The sequence below is a fragment of the Hylobates moloch genome, unplaced genomic scaffold, assembly GCF_009828535.3.
Source record: "Hylobates moloch isolate HMO894 unplaced genomic scaffold, HMol_V3 SCAFFOLD_10, whole genome shotgun sequence".
Classification (NCBI taxonomy): domain Eukaryota; kingdom Metazoa; phylum Chordata; class Mammalia; order Primates; family Hylobatidae; genus Hylobates; species Hylobates moloch.
Window position 1 is genome coordinate 93277208 of NW_026652285.1, and position 23277 is coordinate 93300484.

Sequence of the window (23277 nt, forward strand, 5' to 3'; positions counted from 1 at the left end):
TAATATTAAAATTACTAAAAGATTTTTTTCCATTGTAAAATTGTGTTATAAGGCACAAAAATTGTTTACCACGCTTGAAATTTAGACCGAAAGCCTTGTGGAAATAGCATAAATAGCAGTTATGTGACTTGGGGGAGTTTTTCTGATCCATATGTATAGTTTAATATGAGAAAATGAAGGAAAAAGTACAGATACATTTAAGTTCACAGTTTAAAGTACAGGTTGAAGGCCAGGTGTGGTAGGTCATGCCTGTAACCCTAACATTTTGGGAGGTAGAGGTGGGAGGATTGCTTGAGCTCAGGAGTTTGAGATCAGGCTGGACAACATAGTGAAACGCTGTCTCCAAAAAAATAAAAATAAAGTACAGGTTGATTATCTCTTATCCAAAATGCTTGCTATCAAAAATGTCTTGGATTTTGGATTTTTTCAGATTTTGGAATATTTGCTTTATACTTGTTTATATTTTTTATATTTATATTTCAATATTTCAGATTTTCAGATTTGGAGTGCGTAACCTGTAGTGAATGAGGCTATTGGAATGGTGCATTTGGCTGTATTGTAATGTATGTGAAATAATAATCAACTTTTTAAAAACAAAAAAATGACAGGTTTTTATTCCTTTCAAACTACTCACCTTGAGAGGCCAGATCATGATATCAGAGATCCTTTGTTTGTATAAAATTTTCTGGGTTTCCTTCAGGATTTTTTTGTTTTGTTTTTTTGAGATGGAGTCTCACTCTGTCGCCCAGGGTGGAGCGCAGGGGCACAATCTTGGCTCACCGCAACCTCCACCTCCCCAGTTCAAGTGATTTTTGTGCCTCAGCCTCCCAAGTAGCTGGGATTGCAGGCACCTGCCACCTATGGCATCATGCTAGGCCATAGAGAACAAAGGAAACGTAATCTAGACTCCAGGAAACTCAGAGAGCTATATGACATGGTCATTAAAAACATGGGTTTTGAATTAAATCAAGTTTCAAGTTTTAACTAAACCAATTAGTTAAGGAATTTTGGACAAATTATTTAAGATCTTCATCTGTAAAATGGGAAATAACACTTATCTCATAAAGTTGTTGTATTCAATTCTTTCAATATGATGATACACATAAAGAGCTTATCACAACATATATTTGTCTGTCTGTTTTTTAGAGACAGGGGCTCCCTGTGTTGCCCAGGCTGCAGTGCAGTGGCCAGTCACAAGGTTGATCATAGCATATTGTAGCCTGGAGCTCCTGGGATCAAGCGGTCCTCCTGCCTCATCCTCTGGAGTAACTGGGACTGCAAGTATACACACCGTGCCTGATGAAATATCACAATATTTGGTGCATGGTAAGCCCTCAGTAAATGTTAGCCCTAGTATGATATTCTTTAGAATTAACTTCAATCATCGTCTTTTCATTAAATTTTTGGAAGTAGACAAAATTCATATGGAGTCAAGTTTACTGCGTAAGGTTAGTGATCAAACTGGGAAATTAAAAACAAAGTGTACCTGAAGCGATGGACCTGATTTTCTTGTGAGACTTAAGAATTAGTTTGAAAGCAGAATCCAAAGAGGAATTCCAAAAATTGAATATATCAATAGATTATATTAGTGTAATCTCTCCTTTATATACTGTATAAATTCTGTAGGGGAGGAAAGGGAGTAATTCCTTTCTGTCCCATCATAAAGGTCATGGCCAACACCCCTGTAACAAAGACCGGTTGACAAGAGAAAAGCATAGCAAATTTATTTGATCAAAGCTTTATGTGTCATGGGAGCCTTCAGAATGAAGACCCAAAAATGCAGAAAAAGTTATCCATTTTTATGCTTAGGATCAATGAAGTATGGACAGCTGTATAGAAATAGGATTGGACAAAATGGGTATGATCTAACGCTAATAGACTGAGTGAGGAAACCCAGCAAGACCTACGTCTCCAGATTTCTCTCGGCCTGTCTGTGCAGCATTCCTTCCTCCTGGGTATCGGGTAGGACCCCTATGGAATGAGAGTCTTAATTTCTTTATGGCCAGCTGTTAGACAGAAAGCCGGGAGTTTGCAGGAAGTTTCTGTATAATCACAGCTTATATATACCCATATGCTAGTGAAGGTATATTATCTTTTAATAGAGATATGAAAAACTCAAAATGTTTTTCCTACTGCCATACCACACAGTCCAATACTTGTGACATCAGACGTATAAGGGTTGTTGCCCCATCCACCAGATACTTCTTCAGTGGACACCAGCTGCGTGTCCTCTTATTCAGTTCAATTCTGACACTGTCTGCCTGAAGATAGCATCAGATCCCACAGGTGAAGGACTCGGTCCCACAAGAGTGCCACCAACTTCAGATGCCCATTACAAGTAGTAGATTGCCACCTATACTTCTGACCACCAAGCTATATTGGGACTCCCATTGCCCCCTCCTTGGGTTCAATTAATTTGCTTGAGTGGCTCACAGAACTCAGAGAAATACTACTTACATTTTCCCATTTATTATAAAGGATATTACAAAATAAACAGCCAGAGGAAGAGTTGCATAGGGCAAGGTATGTGGAAAGGGGTATGAAGTTTTCATGCTCTCGCCAGCATGCCATCCTTCAGACACCTCCACATGTTCAGCTATCTGGAAGTTCTCTGGACCCTGTCGTTTTGGGGTTTTATGGAGGCTTACTTATGTAGGCATGATTGCTCACATCATTGGCTACTGGTTATCAAATCAATTTTAGCTGCTCTCCCCTCCTTAAAGGTTGTGCGGTTGGGCTCAAAGTCCCAACCCTCTAAACATGCCTTAGTCTTTCTGGTGACTGGCCCCTATCCCAAAGCTGTCTAGGTGTCACCAGTCATCTTATTAGTATACGAAAGACACTCATCACTATGGGGAACCCAAAGGTTTTAGGAGCTATGTGATAGGAAACAGGAGGAACATCAAATATATAGGTTAAAAGAGAAATTATCAACAAATTAAATTTAACAGTTTAATTGAACAAAGAATAGTTGACAAATTGGGCAGCCCTCAGAACCAGAAGAGATTCAGAGAGATCCATTCTGCAATGTAGGCAGGCAGCATTTATGGATAGAAAAGGGAAGTGAGGTACAGAAATAGCTTGATTGGTTATAGCTCTGTGTTTACCTTATTTGAACATGGTATGATCACTTGACTGCCTGTGATTGACTGAAGCTCAGCTGCTGTGATTGGCTGATACTCAGCTATTACAAAAACATACTTCTAAGTTAGGCTTTCAGTTAGTTTACCTTCTAAGTTAGGTTGCGGTTCATTGTATAGAGACTTAAAGTACAGAGGCACTTTCAGGCAAAATTTAGTTTAATTTAACATACAGTCACGTGTCCCTTAATGACAGAATTTGCTCTGTAAAATGCGTTGTTAGATAATTTCATCATTGTGCAAACATCATAGAATGTACTTACACAAACCTAGATGGTATAGGCTAGCCTGTTGCTCCTAGGCTACAAACCTGTACAGCATGTTACTGTACGGAATACTTTAGGCAGTTGTAGCACAATGGTAAATATTTGTGCATCTAAACATAGAAAAGGGGCCAGGTGCAGTGGCTCACGCTTGTAATCCCAGCACTTCGGGAGGCCAAGGCATGTGGATCACAAGGTCAGGAGTTCGAGACCAGCCTGGCCAATGTGGTGAAACCCCGTCTCTACTAAAAATACCAAAATTAGCCAGGCGTAGTGGCACGTGCCTGTAGTCCCAGCTACTCAGGAGGCTGAGGCAGGAGAATCGCTTGAACCTGGGAGGTGGAGGTTTCAGTGAGCCGAGATCGTGCCACTGCACACCAGCCTGGGTGACAGAGGGAGACTCCCTCTCAAAAAAAAAAAAAAAAAAAAATAGAAAAGGTACAATAAAAATATGGTATAAAATGTAAAAAAAGTATACCTGTATAAAGCACTTACCACATGAATGGAGCTTGCAGGACTGGAAGTTTCTTTCCCAGTTAGTCGGTGAGTGAATGTGAAGGTGTAGAACATTACGGTACACTATTGTAGGCTTTATAAACACTGTACACTTAGGCTACACTAAATTTATTAAACATTTTTTCTCTCTTCAATAGTAAATTAGCCTTAGCTTGCTGTAATGTTTTCATTTTATAAACTTTAAACTTTTTAAAAACTTTTTGACTGTTGTAATAAAACTTAGCTTAAAACGAACACATTGTGCAGTTATACAAAATTAATTTCTTTGTAACCTTATTCTATAAGCTTTTTTCTATTTTAAAAACTTTTTTACTTTTGGAATGTTTTGTTAAAAACTGCAACACAAACACACACATTAGCCTAGGCCTGTAAGGGTCAGGATCATCAGTATGACTGCCTTTCATATCTTGTTCCACTGGAAGGTCTTCAGGGGCAATAACATGCATAGAGCTGTCATTTCTTGTGATAACAATGTTATGTTCTGGAATATGTCTTGAAGGACCTACCTGCCTGAGTCTGTTTTATAGTTAACTTTTTTATTTAAATAAGTAGAAGGAGTACACTCTAATAATAAAAAGTATGGTATAGTAAATACATAAGCCAGTAACACGGACATTTATTACCAAGTACTATGTACTCTACATAATTGTATGTGCCAGGCTTGTGTACACGTTGTAGCACAGCAGGTTTGTTTACACCAACATCACTACAAACGTGAGTAATGTGTAGCACTATGACATTATGACATATATGATGTTACTAAGTTAAAGGAATTTTTCAGCTTTATTATAATCTTATGGGACCACTGTCATGTATGTGGTCCACTGTTGACCAAAACATTGTTATGTGATGCGTGACTGTATGTATTTCACAATATCACATATATGAAGATGTTTGTCATTCCACTATCCCTTTCTAATATCAATTTATATAGCATTAAGACTTGAGATACTCTAAATCCTTGGATTAAAAACTACTTTAACCTAATATCTTATTTCATTAATTTTTTTTTCTAAAAAATAATTTCTATTTTCACATTTTCAGCAGTGACTATAGGGGAAATTAAGGCACTAAGCAAAGATAGCATCGTTATTAATGTAGCCTTGCTCGATAGCTATACATCTTATAAGATTTTTTGTCCAAGAGTTTGTCAAGTTTATAATTTTTGTACTGTTTTTAGACTAAATCTACTTATAAGAACAACTGTGTATCATGAAAATCATTTTTGCTGCTAACCTTGCAAATGTAGAACTCTTGGTGTTGAGGACTAGTATTGCTCATGCAGACATTTTTTGTTGAGATACTAAATAGTACATTTTATATTTTATGTTCTTTATGATTAACTCATTCAATAAATGTTAATTATTTACCATTTGCTAGGCTCTGTTCTAGGCCTACAGGGTGCTGTATGCTGTACGCACACTGTAGGCACAGCACACTGTATGCCTAGAACAGAAGAGGATGTCTTTTTTTTGTGTGTGTGTGTGTGTGTGAGATGGAGTCTCGCTTTGTCACCCAGGCTGGAGTGCAGTGGCGCGATCTTGGCTCACTGCAAGCTCCACCTCCCGGGTTCACGCCATTCTCCTGCCTCAGCCTCTTGAGTAGCTGGGACTGCAGGCGCCTGCCACCACGCCTGGCTAATGTTTCGTATTTTTAGTAGAGACGGGGTTTCACCATGTTAGCCAGGATGGTCTCGATCTCCTGACCTCGTGATCCACCCGCCTCAGCCTCTGAAAGTGCTGGGATTACAGGCATGAGCCACCGCGCCTGGCTGAGGATGTCATTTTTAAGGACTAATCAAGTCACAGTGCTAAACCATTCTGAGCCTTAATGGTCATTAACTTTACCTTTCTTTCATAGAGGAAAAGAAATATTTTTATATGAAAACATTTAAAGGAATTTGACCAAGGTCTCTTTCATTAACAAATGCTTTAGTTCCTTCTGGAAGATCTATACTTCAATAAAATTGATTTTGTAGATAAGAATAGTAGACACTGAAGTTTGAAGTGATCGGATGCTTTTCATATAGCATGAGACAAATATGAATGAATTTCAGAAACAATATTTAACAAAAAAGGCAGATTTAAAAGATATTTTATGGTTTCATTTCTCTAAAGTTCAAAAATAGTTCAAAAATCTCTGGTGTTGGAAGTCAGGATGGTGATTACCCATGTGTGGGAGTTAGTGACTGGAAGGGGGCATGAGAGGACTTCTGAGTTTCTGGAAATATTCTATTTCTTTACCTGGATGCTGATTATATAGCTTGTGTTCACTGTATAGAAATTCATGAAGCTATATACACTTACGATTTATGTACTTTACGTATGATACATTGCAATAAAAAATATGCATACAGAGAGAGAGGGCACATGCATGAAAGAGCACACTGTTGAAAGTATGGTTTTTAAACGGTGAATTCTACTTATAAGATGTTAGATGTATTCATGACCTAGACACCATGGAGCTGCTGGGAATTCAGAGATTACTCCTCCACTTGTGGTTGTTACATTCTGAGCAAGCAAAAGATATATAGTAGGTATATTCAGTGTAATAAACAGGGAAGATTCATTCTGTCTGAAGAAAGTAGATTTCTGGAACATCTTCACAAGAAAAGTAACATTTTAATTGGTTGAGAGAAAGAAGAGGATGTTTAATTCGCTTTAACGAATTCCGTTTAAGGAAAGGGAATTTCATGAGCAAAAACTCATGATGTGTTCAGGTAATGATAAAAAGATGACTAGAGCAATGGTATGTGGTGGGGAGGCCAGAAAGTTTGGGCCAGACTGTGGTGAGTCCTATTTGTAGTGCATGGTGCCAAAATGTTTAGACTCATAGGCATTGGGAACCATTACATTTCTTTTGTTTTTATTATATAAGTGGGTCAAAGGTAGAGGATGGATTGAGGATAAAGCAAAGGAGAATTGGAAGGAAGGTGGTTCTGAGAGTATCTTAATAGTCTAAGCAAGAGAGGATAAAAGTTGGATCTAGGGCAGTAGCTGTGACGATGGATAGAGACGAATTTCAAAATATTTTGGAGATAGAATAAATATTGGTGGACGATGGAGAGGGATGACTGGAAGATAACTCTATTCATTCATTTATTCAACAAATATGTATTGAGTTCCTGCTAAGTACCAGGCACTATGCTAGACTTGGGAGACACTGTAAACAAAACAGACAGGCTCTTGTGGAGCATACAGTTCAGAATGGAGACAAATGTTAAGCAAAATGACATAAATGTGTAATTTCAAACTGGTTATGTGAGGAAAAAATACAAATTCATTAAGAATAAAGAACTGGGGACTTCACTTCATCTGCCCTACACTGGAGGCTTTCCTGAAGAAGCAACAGTTGAGCTGATCTCTGAAGGAAGACTACGAATTAACATGGTAAAAGGAATGAGATCAAGCATTATTATTACTGTGAGGAGGCCACTGTGACTGGAGCCCACAATTGGAACGAATGACAAAGGTGAATCTAGAGCGATAGGGACAGATCATGGGGGACCACCTTGTAGGTCATGGTAAAGATTTCCTTCATTACAGACTGCTGGATTTACTTTTTTTTCTTTTTTTTTTTCCTGAGATGGAGTCTCGCTCTATTTCCCAGGCTGGAGTGCAGTGGCGCGATCTCGGCTCACTGCAGCTTCTGCCTCCTGGGTTCAAGAGATTCTGTTGCCTCAGCCTCCTCCCCTCGACCCCAAGTAGCTGGGATTACAGGTACATGCCACCACACCTAGCTAATTTTTGTATTTCTAGTAGAGACAGGGTTTTGCCATGTTGGCCAGGCTGGTCTCAAACTCCTGACCTCAGATGATCCACCTGCCTCGGCCTCCCAAAGTGCGGGGATTATAGGCATGAGCCACCGCTCCTGGACTGGATTTACTTTTTAAATAGATCTCTGGCTATCTGACTGCAATGTAATGATGGAAGAGTAAGACAAGACAGCTTGTAGACAGATCAGTTAGAAGCTGTTATAGTAGTTTGATGAGGGCCTGGATTAGAGTGCGTGAGAGTGAAAATGGAAAGAAGCAGACTTAATTTGAGAGGTATTTGGGAGTAAGAATTAACAGGATTTAGCGATTGACTGAGTATGGGACAAGGGAAGAGGGAGGTGTCAGGAATGACTCCCAGGTTTTTGGCTTATCCAGCGAGCAGTGTTCAGTATTTAGGGAGCACTGGAAGAGGAACCGGAGAGTGAGAGGAGGAATGGGGTAAATAATAAATTCAATCTGGACTGAGTGTAGGATGCCAATGAGATATCACGTAGGCAATTGGAAATAGGAGTCTGGAGCTCAGGGAAAGATTGGATTGAGGATATAAATATCGGCTGGGCGTCGTGGCTCACGCCCATATGTAATCCCAGCACTTTGGGAGGCCAAGGCAGGTGGATCACTTGAGGTCAGGAGTTCGAGATCAGTCTGGCCAACATGGCGAAACCCTGTCTCTACTAAAAGTACAAAAATTAGCCGGGCATGGTGGCAGGCGCCAGGAATCCCAGCTACTCAGGAGGTTGAGGCAGAAGAATAGCTTGAACCTGGGAGGCAGAGGTTGCAGTGAGCTGAGATCGCACCATTGCACTCCAGCCTGGGCGACAAGAGCGAGATTCCGTCCCCCAAAAAATAAAAAATTAAATAGAGTAAACACATGGCATTGGGAACCATGAGTGTGCATCAGTTTGTCCAAGATAAGATTAGAGAGAAACTAGAAGGGACTACTGAGCAGTTCTGATGTTTAAATTACACTGCAAGGAGGAACAAAAGCCAGCAAAGGAGTCCATGGAGTGGCCAGGGAGGCAGGAGGATACCAGGAGAATGCGGTGTCCCAGAAACCAAAGGAAGAAACTTTGAGGACGGAGAGAGTGCTCATCAGTGTTAAATACTGCTGGTTGCCAAATATTCCAGCTTCCTGCATTCTAGGACCCCCTTATGTGGGTAAAAGGGGCCTTGGGACTAGTTTGGTTCAATAAACAGAACAGGAATGACAACACTTCCACCTGGAGCATGTGTCAATTCTAGCCCCTCTGGAGATCCCTTTTCTCTCTGGCAAGGTCATCAGTGACGTTTGATACAGTGTCTGCTCCATCAGCTTGGAGTAGTATGGGTCCTAGCATTTATAGCCTCTGAGTTTCTAACTTTATAGACCTGAAGTTTCTAGAAATAATAGTTTTGATAACTCTTAAAAATTAATCTTGTTGAATATACTGAAAACTCTTACAGGTTTTGATGAACACCTGGCTTTATTCTTGCAATGAAGAAAGGTTCTCAACAAAAAATATTCTTCAAAGCAAAGATACCATCGTCATCTCACTCTCCTATCCCATCATCTATGTCCAATATGAGATCTAGGTCCCTTTCACCTTTGATTGGATCAGAGACTCTACCTTTTCATTCTGGAGGACAGTGGTGTGAGCAAGTTGAGATTGCAGATGAAAACAATATGCTTTTGGACTATCAAGACCATGAAGGTATCACTTTTTAATCTAAGAATTGGTCTGACCACATACTTTCAGTAGAGATGGAAAATTTTCAGCTTGCATTTTTGGTCCAACTGTAACATTCTGGTACTAATTTGATCTGTTGTTTTTATTAACAGAAATTGTGTACAGACAGGCGGAGGATTGAGGTTTCTGGGTGAGGGTAAATATGTCAGTGGATTCAAAGAGGGAGTTCTCAGAAAGAGGAAGCTTTGTTTCCTGTGGTAGGAGAGTGTCTTAAAACTCATCCCAAAACTTGCCATCCTCTTTGGTTAAGGGGAGGGAAGATGTTCACTTCAGAGTGGAGTGCCTTAATTGAGTAAAAAAAATGTTATCCATACTTGGCCTATGCCAGTCTTCTTATTAGCAAACTGCTTATCTGTGAATGGACTGATTTCCACATATGGGACATGTATGTATGTTCCACTAGTGTTTTAGTTTTTTCTTAAAAGTGTCTGTTAGTCTAGGAATCTGTTCTCAAAAGTGCATTATTGGGGGTATAGCTTAGTGGTAGAGCATTTAACTTCAAAATAAGTTATTCTTTGGTAAGTCATGAAATAATAGCCATTAAACTCTAATCAGGTTTTATTAGTAAGCATTAACAACATTGAATTTATACTATATCTTTACTGCTAGTTGGCATATTGTTATTTCTAATTTGATTAATATTTTAGAATGTTATCAAATTTAGAATATTAATCAAATATTAATCAATTTTCTTTTCCAGAACAAGCCAAGTTAAATTTAAAAATCATTTTGTTTTGAACCAAAATAAATTTAATACTAACTTGTAAATAATCTTAGAGAATCTTTGGCTCACATCTCAACCCAGGATTAATTTTTTCTGACTCGTAAGGCAAGAACTAAGAGATGATTTTCTTTTTAGGGCTACTTTTGTAAAATGTAATGTGGCATTAACAGTCTTTGACAACAATATCCAGAAAAGTTATAAGACCAGATTTGCCATCCATCAAGTGACTGCTCTAGCTCTATAAAATATGTTGTGATTTTCTCTATTTAAAATAGCAACAAATTTAGAGTTTCTTACCATAAAAAAAAAAGGAAAACAGGATTTTTAAGAATTTCAGTGTTTCTGAACTTTAGATTGGAATTTTCTAAAAAAAAAAAAAACAACTATTACCAGTTTATTTTTAAAAACTAACACGAAAATATTGCTAAAAACTTCATATAGTTAAAAGTGCAAGTTTTATATTCCTCTGACTGGATTCAAGTTCTGGATTTGTGCCTTAATTAGCTGTAGGATCTTGCGCAAATGATTTTTTTAATAAGTGATGATATTAATAATTTCTATCTCAAAGGTTTGTTGTATAAGTTAAATTTTAAAAATGTAAACCACTTAGCCCAAAGCTTGGCACACAGCAAATATTTATAGTGTGTATAACCATTATCATCATTATAGTTATTACATTACAATACATTATAGTATTACAATACATTAATTGTAATATACAATACATTATAGTTATTACATTATAATACATTATAGTATTACAATCATTACATCATTATTTCATTATAATTATGAAATGCTATGAAGTAAAATATTATTAAAACATTATGATTAGAAATACAGCTTTTTTTGGTATATCCATGGCTTAATTTTTGTTTTTGTTATATAACATCAGAACGACTTGTTCTTTGTGATATTCATGTCTTTCCTCTACTGATGATGATCTGTTTCTATAATTTCAGGAGCTGATTCACATGCAGGAGTTAGATATATTACAGAGGCCCTCATTAAAAAACTTACTAAACAGGATAATTTGGCCTTGATAAAATCTCTGAACCTTTCACTTTCTAAAGACGGTGGGAAGAAATTTAAGGTAGGTTACCAACAATTTCTGAGCATAGATACTATTTTTAACTCTTCTGTGCTTTAATACTGCACAAAAAAATTATCCTAATGTCACCTAATTTGTGGCAGACCTTTTATTGTTTCCAGTGAATGTTCTAAATCAGAAGTATATGACATCTCCAAATTAATAAATTTCTATTACTCAATATTCTCTACAACATTGGCTCTGTAGAGAAGGGGTTGGCAAAGTACAGCTTACAGGCCAGATCAGGCCAGCTATCTATTTTTGTAAGTAAAGTTTTATTGGAACACAGTCACACTTACTTGTTTACATATTGTCTGTGGTTGTTTTTGCACTACAGTAGCAGAGCTTAGTAGTTGCCACAGACTATATGGCCTGCAAAGCCAAAAACATTTACTATTTGGCCTTTGTATTAGTTCATTTTCATGCTGCTGATAAAGACATACCCAAGACTAGGCAATTTACAAAAGAAAGAGGTTTAATTGGACTTACAGTTTCACGTGGCTGGGGAAGCCTCACAATCGTGGTGGAAGGCAGAGAGGAGCAAGTCACATCTTACATGGATGGCAGCAGGCCTAAAGAGAGCTTGTGAAGGAAAACTCCCCCTTACAATAACCATCAGATCTCGTGAGACTTACTGTCATGAGAACAGTAGGGGAAGGACCTGCCCCCATGATTCAGTTACCTCCCACTGGGTCCCTCCCACAACACATGGGAATTCAAGATGAGATTTGGGTGGGGACACAGCCAAACCATATCAGCCTTTTACAGAAAGCGTTTGCTAATTCCTGCTCTAGAGTGTTTACAGCTTTATTCATAAATTATACAACATGAACACATTATAATAGACAACCTATTTCCTTTAATTGGAAGAAAAAACCTTAGATTTCTACCACATATTATTCACAAAGAGTAATTCCAGAAGGGTGAAGAACTAAATGAAAACAAAGCAAAATGAAAAAACATATAGAGAGAGTATATGAGAATATTTTTAAAATCTTAGAGTGATGAACGTCCCCCTAAGCAAATACTAACCCTAGTACCACAGAGGAAAAATATTGACAGATTTAGCATGCATAAAGACTTAAACATTGTGCTTAATGAAAGATGTATTTTAATAAGTTAAAAGCAGCAGCCGGGCGCAGTGGCTCACGCCTGTAATCCCAGCACTTTGGTAGGCCGAGGTGGGCAGATCACCTGAGGTCAGGAGTTTGAGACCAGCCTGGGCAACATGGTAAAACCCCATCTCTACTAAAAATACCAAAAATTAGCCAGTAGTGGCAGGCGCCTGTAATCCCAGCTACTCAGAAAGCTGAGATAGGAGAATCGCTTGAACCCGGGAGGCGGAGGTTGCAGTGAGCCGAGATCGTGCCATTGTACTCCAGCCTGGGCAACCTAGATGTTCACACAGCTGGCTTCTTGTTAAGGTCTCAACTTAGTGAGGTCTTCTCCTTTTTTTTTTTTTTTTGGAGACAGGGTCTCTCACTCTGTCATCTAGGCTGATGCCCTCTCTTACCACCCAATCACAATTAGTCACCCTCTCCTCAGTCACACTCTCATTCTTTTAGTCAACAAGTATTTATTTAGCACCAGGCAGTAACGCTAGAGTAGTGAACACAATGGGCAAAATATATATATTTATATATAAATATAAATATATACATACATATTTTATAGATTTTATAGCAAACATATTGCTTATATATATACATATTTTATAGATTTTATATCAAACAAGATCTTCAGAAAATAAACAGTGCTAACAAGGAAATAAAGACATCTTGTGACAGCAGATTTTGCCCATTGTGTTCACTACTCTAGCATTACTGCCTGATGCTAAATAAATACTTGCTGACTAAAAGAATGAGCGTGCGACTGATATATATATATATATATATATATATTTATATATATTTATATTTATATATATTTACATATATATTTATATATATTTATATATATATTTATATATATATTTAGATATATTTATATATATATTTATATATATATTAGATATATTTATATATATTAATATATATAAATATATCTAAATATATATATATATATTTTTTGGAGACAGGGTCTCACTCTCTTGCCAGGCTGGAGTGCAATGGCGTGATCTCGGCTCACTGCAACCTCCTACTCCCTGGTTCAAAGGATTTTCCTGCCTTAGCCTCCTGAGTAGCTGGGATTACAGGCACGTGCTACCACGCCCAGCTAATTTTTTTTAGTAGAGACAGGGTTTCACCATGTTGGCCAGGATGGTCTCGATCTCCTGACCTTGTGATCCGCCCTCCTCGGCTTCCCAAAGTGTTGGGATTACAGAGGTGAGCCATCGTGCCCGGCATATATTTATTTGTTTATTGACTGTTTCTGTGACTGAGAACAAGAACTTTGTTTTCTTTATTCACTACTTTGTTTCCAGTACCTAGAACAGCTCCTGGCCCATAATCCATGTTCGATAAATATTTGTGGAATGGGTGAATGAATTATAATCTTGGAGAGAACCATTTGATGTGGTAGAAGATATATTGCCTTACCAATACAGGTTGAGCATCCCAAATACAAAAGTCTGCAATGCTCCAAAATCCAAAACTTGTTGAGCACTGACCTGATGCTCAAGGAAAATGCTCATTTGAGCATTTTGGGTTTTGGATTTTTTGATTTGTGTTGCTTAACCAGTAAGTATAATGCAAATATTTCAAAACAAATCTGAAATCTGAAACTCTAGGTCCCAAGCATTTTGGATAAGGTATAGTCAACCTGTAGAATAGGAATGAATGGAAGACAGAATGAACAAATGTGGACAATTCATGTGAGAACATTGGTGGTAGATAAGGAAGATAAGATGATAGCTTCATAGTAAAACAAGTTTAGTTCTAGGTGATTTATATAGAAGAAATCTGAACATATTGAATATAAGCTGTGGGCAGCAGGGAAAAATTGTCTAGTTCAGGCCATATTCCCATTACCTGGTGCAATGCCTCATATGTAGTAAGTGTGTAATGAATATATGTTGGAAAATGACTGCTTTTAAACTTGAGGGGAAGATCCAGGAGGGAGAAAGAGGTTGAATTTGCAAGGGCATTGGGGGAGGAGGTGAGTGAAATCATGCAAGAGCATAAGTACTTGATTTAACTTGAAAAAGAAGACATCCTGGCTAATGTGGTGAAACCCCGTCTCTACTAAAAATACAAAAAATTAACCGGGCTAGGTGGGACGTGCCTGTGGTCCCAGCTACTCGGGAGGCTGAGGCAAGAAATTGCTTGAACCTGAGAGGCAGAGGTTGCAGGGAGCCAAGATTGCGCCGCTGCACTCCAGCCTGGCCAACAGCGAGACTTGGTACCCCCCCGCCGCCCCCCAGAAAAAAAAAAGAAAAAGAAGAAAGCTATCTCTCTTAGTCTCTTAGTCCATTTTCTGCTGCTGTAACAGACTACCACAGACTGGGTAATTTATAAAGAATAAAGATTTCTTTGTCTCACCGTTCTGGAGGCTGGGAATTTCAAGATTGAGGTGCTGCATCTAGGGAGGGCCTTCTTGCTGTGTCATGACATGGTAGAAGGCATCCCATGGTGAGGCAGAGCAAGAGAGCAAAAGCATGTGAGACACAGAGAGAAAAAGGAGGCTGAACTCCTGTGATAATTAATCCACTCCCAAGATAATGGCATTCATTCATTCCTGAGGGCAGAACCCTCATGAACTAATCACCACATAAAGGTCTCGCCTCTCAGAACTATCACAATGGCAGTTAAATTCAACATGAGCTTTGGAGGGGACACTAAAACCATAGCACTATCTTTTGGAAGAAAGGAGGGGAACGAGAGGGAGAGGTGCAGCAAAACTGAGGTAGAGGGAACGATAGTGAGGGAAATCTTGTTGGATAGTCTTGAGCTTCTTAGTATATAGACAATGTTGTTGTCCACTGAAGGGCAAGGAGAGTTTGGTAGCTTGAGTAGAGTTATTACTCCTAGTCAAGGAGAGCTGCATCAAGGGATTGTCCAGGAGAGCAGTAAGGGTATATTATTTTCTGATGACTGATCAAACAGCCCCTGATCCACATAAGTAAATATTGTACTTTATGTCAAGTCATCTGTTGTGTAAAGTATTTATTCATTTGTTTCCAATTAGTATATCGAGAATTTGGAAAAATGTGTTAAACTTGAAGTACTGAATCTCAGCTATAATCTAATAGGGAATATTGAAAAGTTGGACAAGCTGTTAAAATTACGTGAACTCAACTTATCATATAACAAAATCAGGTGAGTTATATAACAAAATCTTTAGGTAGCATTGCAGGTAGCTTTGTTAGAGAGGTATTTTTATGTTACCCACATTACTGAAAGAATCCTTTGACACAGAAAGAGAAGATATTTTTATCTTTATTCATTGATCAAATGAATGTCTATCTCTTCACATATGGTAGGTAACTGTCTTTATGTTTTGGCATTACTGAAGTACAGAATAACATCTAGTGTTATCAGAGAGATATATTTTTGAGCACCAAATTATATCTTAATTTCATTTCTGATAGGAAGTTTTCCCAGATATTGTCTATGATTTATTACCTTATTACATTAAGAATGTTGACATGAAGCAGAATGTTTTAACCCTGCCATTTTGACCCCCAAGATGTTCTAATCTGTTTTGATTCTGATGTTCTTTGCTCATTGCTACAAGAAATATGCTCTCAATCCTGTTTCCAATTCATAATAAATATTACTGTGAGAAATAAACATACTAAAACTGACAGTGGCTAAAACTTCATATAGAAAACTTGTTATAGACAAAATGATACAAGAATCAAATCTTGAAATTCTTAATATCTGCATGCTTTTTCCCCAAATTAGACTTGGTAAATATGATGGCCAAGAAAATGACTAGCAATGACAGAAGTTCTGATATGACAAAACTGAAATGAAAAAAAAATAATTAATGAACCAAACCCTTATTATAAAATTTGTATAAAAAGTTGATTCTGATGAAAATATTTTCAGCAAAATAAAAGTGAAAGTAGAGAAGCTTAGAAGTATTTACCCAGTGTAGATAGAGGCTTTGAAGTATTTGTGCAGTATAGAAAATTGACCAGAGAATTAAATTGACAAATAAATTAGAAGTGACTTGGGAAAAACCTTCATCAATCAGAATTCATCAATATGTGTGATAAATGCTTTATTTAAAAGTTCTGATTAAATTACTTATATTCCTAAATACAGTATCATCTATGGGCTCCCATATCCTGCTGGCATAGCTAATCTTTTTATGATAAGACAGTAATTAAGAACATCTTTTGGACAGGAATGTAGCAGATAGCACAGGGTGCTATTGAGTTTCCCAGGTCTCCACTGGCTGTTTGCTAGTACTGTTCACAGTAGTCGGTGAGAATGTCATGGACACATTTTTCTTTTCTATGTTATGGAGTTGCAAAGTCTAATAATAAGATTGATAGGATTCCTGGGCATAGTAATAAAAGGTTGGCAGTTTAGCTGTTCTGGTAAATTTGGCTTTAGCCACTTTTCTTTGTTCTCATTTATGAAAAGAGTTGATAAATTATCATTATGAAAAGTAATCTAACGTGGAGCTAAGGCTGTTTATTCTAAAAATACAATGGAGAGACTCTATAATTGTACTTACTAAATTTTATTTTATCCTTTGCTTTCCAGCAAAATTGAAGGCATAGAAAATATGTGTAATCTGCAAAAGCTTAACCTTGCAGGAAATGAAATTGAGCATATTCCAGTATGGTTAGGGAAGAAGTTAAAATCTTTGCGAGTCCTCAATTTGAAAGGCAACAAGATATCATCGGTAAGTTATTCAAAATAGCAGGAATTTTTATACTTGTTAAAAAATAAAAGATTAAAAATATCTAAGTTTTTTAAAAATGGGATTTCTTCTTTTAAAGATTTTGTTCCTTGGACTAAACGCTAGATTCAGACATAGCCCATGATTTTCTAGATTAATTAAATACAAGCAGTCCTCATGTTGCATGGGTTCCATAGTAACTGAGAGTTGACCTCTTAGCATTTTTACATTTATCATTTCATGTAAGCCTCATAACATTCTTGTTAAGAAGGTAGTACAAGGATTATTTTTATAACACTATGAGTTAGGTAGTAACAAGTAAGGTATAGGACAGGTTAAGTCCCTTATCTAGAATCATATTTTGTGCCAGAATCCAGATCACTGAATGCCTAGAAGAAAGTTCTGAGTTGTTTTTTTTTTTGACAGTATTAACTTGTAATTTCAAATTTACCAGTTTATTCTGATTATGATGTTAGGTGTTATAGGAGGTTGATCACTAGCTTTTTATAATAGAGCAACTTTGTTATCATGATTTACATATTTGGATGATGTTGTATATTTTTCTCTGGAATATAGTTTATGAATTTCTTATGGTATTTATTTACAGCTAGGTATTTACTAAGCATTTGCTTAGTAAATATGTTAATTTATTTAAATTTGTATTAAAATTGGGAAAATTGTGCTATAATTTAATGAACATCAGTTGTAGAATAGAAAATGAAAGATGTGACTTCAAAGATGGGCCTCTATAGAATTGCCTTCCATGACCTTGGAGAATTCTTTAATCCCCCTAAAACCACTGTTTGGGGAAAATAATCCCTATACTGCCTCCTTTACAGGGGTATTATGGGGGCTCAGATGAAATGATAGATGTGAAAATGCTTTAAAAAAACTTTAAAACACTGAATAAGTCTAAAGCTATATTCTTTAAGCCTTCACCAGTGGAGGCCAAGAATAATAAGCAATATTCATTTAATGCCGTGTTGTTAACCATACCTATGCTTTCTAATTTCATCCTGTGACAGTCCAAGAGCCTCAGAGCCCAAGCCCAACCCCATGTCATACAGCATCACTTTGGGGCTGTTGACACTTATGGGATGATGGGAAGAGGTAGCCATAGATCTAAAATTTGCCATAAATATTCCTGAAGTAGTTGATCCTTAAATAGTGTCAACTTAGTGTTAGCTGTGCAATAGGAAAATCAATAAATATTTATTTCTAATTTTGTATGATGTCCTCACCCCATTGATATTTGACATTGGCATTATGAAGAGTGCTGCACATTCACTTGGGAGAGAAGATTTATTTGTACTAGCTATTTGGAGTACTGTTTCTCAGCCTTTTTAGGTTGAGAATAAACTATCTGAATAAACTATCAATTATAGCACAGTTATCTGAAGATTTACCAAAATATTTTTTATAACCATTCTTTTTTTGATTTGTTGAATCAGTATAACGAAAAGACAAAGTTGAGAGTTACACAAACTTGAATTCAAATCCTGTTTCATTCATTTACAAGGCTTTGAGCTTTGGGCAAGTCACCTAACTTCTTTGATGCTGAGTTTCTTCATCTGTAAAATTAAGTTGATACTTACATGATAAGTTGTTGTGAGGAGTCACAAATGAAATAGTGTATGGAAAATGCCTAATACTGCCCAAATACACTATAAACACTCATATACTCCCTTTCCTGACACCACTACTTTTGGGTAATTAGTTTCATGAATAGATTCCTTGCCATGCTAAATTTCCTTGACTTGTAACTTCCTTTAAGTATGTTATGATTTTTAAATTAAATTATACCAATACTATTGTTATATCATTTCAGCTCCAAGATATAAGCAAGTTGAAACCGCTTCAAGATTTGATTTCTCTGATCATAGTTGAAAATCCAGTTGTGACCCTTCCTCATTACCTCCAGTTTACCATTTTCCACCTCCGTTCACTGGAAAGTTTGGAAGGTCAGCCAGTAACCACTCAGGATAGACAGGAGGCTTTTGAGAGATTCAGTTTAGGTAAGATCAAATTTAAAAAAATACATTTGGGTGAGGGAGAAATTTATTTTCAGAAGTTATCTAGAAATATGTATTATGAACTTTATAATGCTATTAAAATATACATGGGAAATGGCAGCATAAATGAATTCAACAAATATTTACTGAGTGGGTACTGTGCACCAGGCAACTGGATTTGGCACTAAGGAAACAATGGGAAGGAAGACATATGGTGCTGGCGTCCATGCAGCTTATGTTTTGGCAGAGAAGAGAGACAAAAAAAAAAAAAAAACAGATCAAGTAACAGGGGGACCCTCTTTGTGGCATAGAGGAATGGCTCTCTGAGGGAGTGACATTTAACTCGAAAGCAAAGAGAAGAGGGTTAGCCATGTGAAGAATGGCATTAAGGAGAGGGAGCAGCTTGTTCTTTGAAGCTCAAAAGACCCTGTGAGTTTAAGGAAGTGAAAGAAAATCAGAGTTAAACGTCCCTGACTGACAGCTTTGAAGAGAGTAGTGGTTCTCCCAGCATGGAGTTTGAGATCTGAGAATGGACAGACTGCCTCCTCAAGTGGGTCCCTGACCCCCAAGTAGCCTAACTGGGAGGCATCTCCCAGTAGGGGCTGGCTAATACCTCATACAGCTGGGTGCCCCTCTGAGACGAAAGTTCCAGAGGAACAATCAGGCAGCAACATTTGCCATTCTGCAATATTTGCAGTTCTGCAGCCTCCGCTGGTGATACCCAGGCAAACAGGGTCTGGAGTGGACCTCCAGCAAACTTCAACAGACCTGCAGCTCAGGGTCCTGACTGTTAGAAGGAAAACTAACAAACAGAAAGGATATCCACACCAAAACCCCATCTGTACGTCACCATCATCAAAGACCAAAGGTAGATAAAACCACAAAGATGGAGAGAAATCAGAGCAGAAAAGCTGAAAATTCTAAAAATCGGAGCGCCTCTTCTCCTTCAAAGGAACGCAGCTCCTCGCCAACAACGGAACAAAGCTGGATGGAGAATGACTTTGACGAGTTGAAAGAAGAAGGCTTCAGAAGATCGGTAACAACAAACTTCTCTGAGCTAAAGGAGGATGTTTGAACCCATCGCAAAAAAGGTAAAAACCTTGAAAAAAGATTGCACGAATGTCTAACTAGAATAAACAGCATAGAGAAAACCTTAAATGACCTGATGGAGCTGAAAACCATGGCGTGAGAACTACGTGACGCATGCACAAGCCTCAGTAGCCGATTCGATCAACTGGAAGAAAGAGTATCAGTGACTGAAGATCAAGTGAATGAAATGAAGCCAGAAGAGAAGTTTAGAGAAAAAAGAGTAAAAAGAAATGAACAAAGCCTCCGAGAAATACGGGACTATGTGAAAGGACCAAATCTACGATGGAATGGTGTACCTGAAAGTGACAGGGAGAATGGAACCAAGTTGGAAAACACTCTTCAGGATATTATCCAGGAGAACTTCCCCAACCGAGCAAGGCAGGCCAACATTCAAATTCAGGAAATACAGAGAACGCTACAAAGACACTCCTCGAGAAGAGCAACTCCAAGACACATAATTGTCAGATTCACCAAAGTTGAAATGAAGGAAAAAATGTTAAGGGCAGGCAGAGAGAAAGGTCGGGTTATCCACAAGGGAAGCCCAGCAGACTAACAGCAGATCTCTCAGAAACTCCACAAGCCAGAAAAGAGTAGGGGCCAATATTCAACATTCTTAAAGAAAATAATTTTCAACCCAGAATTTCATATCCAGCCAAACTAAGCTTCATAAGTGAAGGAGAAATAAAATCCTTTACAGACAAGCAAATGCTGAGAGATTTTGTCACCACCAGGCCTGCCTTACAAGAGCTCCTGAAGGAAGCACTAAACGTGGAAAGGAACAACCGGTACCAGCCACTGCAAAAACATGCCAAATTGTAAAGACCATTGATGCAAAGAAGAAACTGCATCAAGTAACGAGCAAAATAACCAGTTAACATCATAATGACAGGACCAAATTCACACATAACAATATTAACCTTAAATGTAAATGGGCTAAATGCCCCCAATGAAAAGACACAGACTGGCAAATTGGATAAAGAGTCAAGACCCATCCATGTGCTGTATTCAGGAGACCCATCTCACGTGCAGAGACACACATAGGCTCAAAATAAAGGGATGGAGGAAGATCTATCAAGCAAATGGAAAGCAAAAAAAGGCAGGGGTTGCAATCCTAGTCTCTGGTAAAACAGACTTTAAACCAACAAAGATCAGAAGAGACAAAGAGGCCATTACATAATGGTAAAGGGATCGATGCAACAAGAAGAGCTAACTATCCTAAATATATATGCACCCAACACAGGAGAATCCAGATTCATAAAGCAAGTCCTTAGAGACCTACACAGAGACTTAGACTCCCACAAAATAATAATGGGAGACTTTAACACCCCACTGTCAATGTTAGATCCACGAGAGAGAAAGTTAACAAGGATATCCAGGAATTGAACTCAGCTCTGCACCAAGCAGACCTGATACAGAACTCTCCGCCCCAAATCAACAGAACATACATTCTTCTCAGAACCACATCACACTTATTCCAAAATTGACCACATAGTTGGAAGTAAAGCACTCCTCAGCAAATGTAAAAGAACAGAAATTATAACAAACTGTCTCGCAGACCACAGTGCAATCAAACTAGAATTCAGGATTAGGAAACTCACTCAAAACCGCTCAACTACATGGAAACTGAACAACCTGCTCCTGAATGACTACTGGGTACTTAACGAAATGAAGGCAGAAATAAAGATGTTCTTTGAAACCAATGAGAACAAAGACACAACATACCAGAATCTCTAGGACACGTTTAAAGCAGTGTGTAGAGGGAAATGTATAGCACTAAATGCCCACAAGAGAAAGCAGGAAAGATCTAAAATTGACACCCTAACATCACAATTAAAAGAACTAGAGAAGCAAGAGCAAACACATTCAAAAGCTAGCAGAAGGCAAGAAACAACTAAAATCAGAGCAAAACTGAAGGAGATAGAGACACAAAAAACCCTTCAAAAAAATCAATGAATCCAGGAGCTGGTTTTTTTGAAAAGATCAACAAAATAGATAGACCAGTAGCAAGACTAATAAAGAAGAAAAGAGAGAAGAATCAAATAGACACAATAAAAAATGATAAAGGGGATATCACCACCGATCCCACAGAGATACAAACTACCATCAGACAATACTGTAAACACCTCTACGCAAATAAACTAGAAAATCTGGAAGAAATGGATAAATTCCTGGACACATACACCCTCCCAAGAATAAACCAGGAAGAAGTTGAATCGCTGAATAGACCAATAACAGGCTCTGAAATTGACGCAATAATTAAGAGCCTGCCAACCAAAAACAGTCCAGGACCAGAGGGATTCACAGCCAAATTCTACCAGAGGTACAAAGAGGAGCTAGTACCATTCCTTCTGAAACTCTTCCAATGAATAGAAAAAGAGGGAATCCTCTGTAACTCATTTTATGAGGCCAGCATCATCCTGACACCAAAGCCTGGCAGAGACACAAAAAAAGGGAACTTTAGACCAATATCCCTGATGAATATCGATGCAAAAATCCTCAATAAAATACTGGCAAACCGAATCCAGCAGCACATTAAAAAGCTTATCCACCATGATCAAGTGGGCTTCATCCCTGGGATGCAAGGCTGGTTCAACATACACAAATCAATAAATGTAATCCATCATATAAACAGAACCAAAGACAAAAACCATATGATTATCTCAATAGGTGCAGAAAAGGCCTTTGACAAAATTCAACAGCCCTTCATGCTAAAAACTCTCAATAAATTAGATATTGATGGGATGTATCTCAAAATAATAAGAGCTATTTATGACAAACCCACAGCCAATATCATACTGAATGGGCAAAAACTGGAAGCATTCCCTTTGAAAACTGGCACAAGACAGGGATGCCCTCTCTCACCACACCTGTTCAACGTAGTGTTGGAAATTCTGGCCAGGGCAATCAGGCAGGAGTAAGTAATAAAGGGTATTCAATTAGGAAAAGAGGAAGTCAAATTGTCCCTGTTTGCAGATGACATGATTGTATATTTAGAAAACCCCATTGTCTCAGTCCAAAATCTCCTTAAGCTGATATGCAACTTCAGCAAACTCTCAGGATACAAAATCAACATGGAAAAATCACAAGCATTCCTATACACCAATAATAGACAAACAGCCAAATCATGAGTGAACTCCCATTCACA

At 37.8% G+C, this 23277-nt stretch overlaps 1 protein-coding gene across 7 annotated transcripts in view; it reads left to right on the forward strand.

Moving 5' to 3' along the window:
* CNTRL (centriolin) overlaps window positions 1-23277 on the forward strand; it is a 103312-nt gene that overhangs the window by 4204 nt on the left and 75831 nt on the right. For 6 of the 7 annotated variants that reach the window (XR_004249938.2, XM_032165000.2, XM_032165002.2 and 3 more), the window contains exons 2-7: window positions 1147-1326; window positions 9138-9385; window positions 11108-11238; window positions 15361-15491; window positions 16893-17034; window positions 18860-19046. Coding sequence is in view for 6 of the 7 variants with exons in the window: in XM_032165000.2 (XP_032020891.1) it covers window positions 9169-9385; window positions 11108-11238; window positions 15361-15491; window positions 16893-17034; window positions 18860-19046 (808 nt within the window). In the remaining variant the exon portion in view is untranslated. The remainder of the gene's footprint in view (window positions 1-1146; window positions 1327-9137; window positions 9386-11107; window positions 11239-15360; window positions 15492-16892; window positions 17035-18859; window positions 19047-23277) is intronic. The other variant, XM_032165001.2, reaches the window with a different exon arrangement.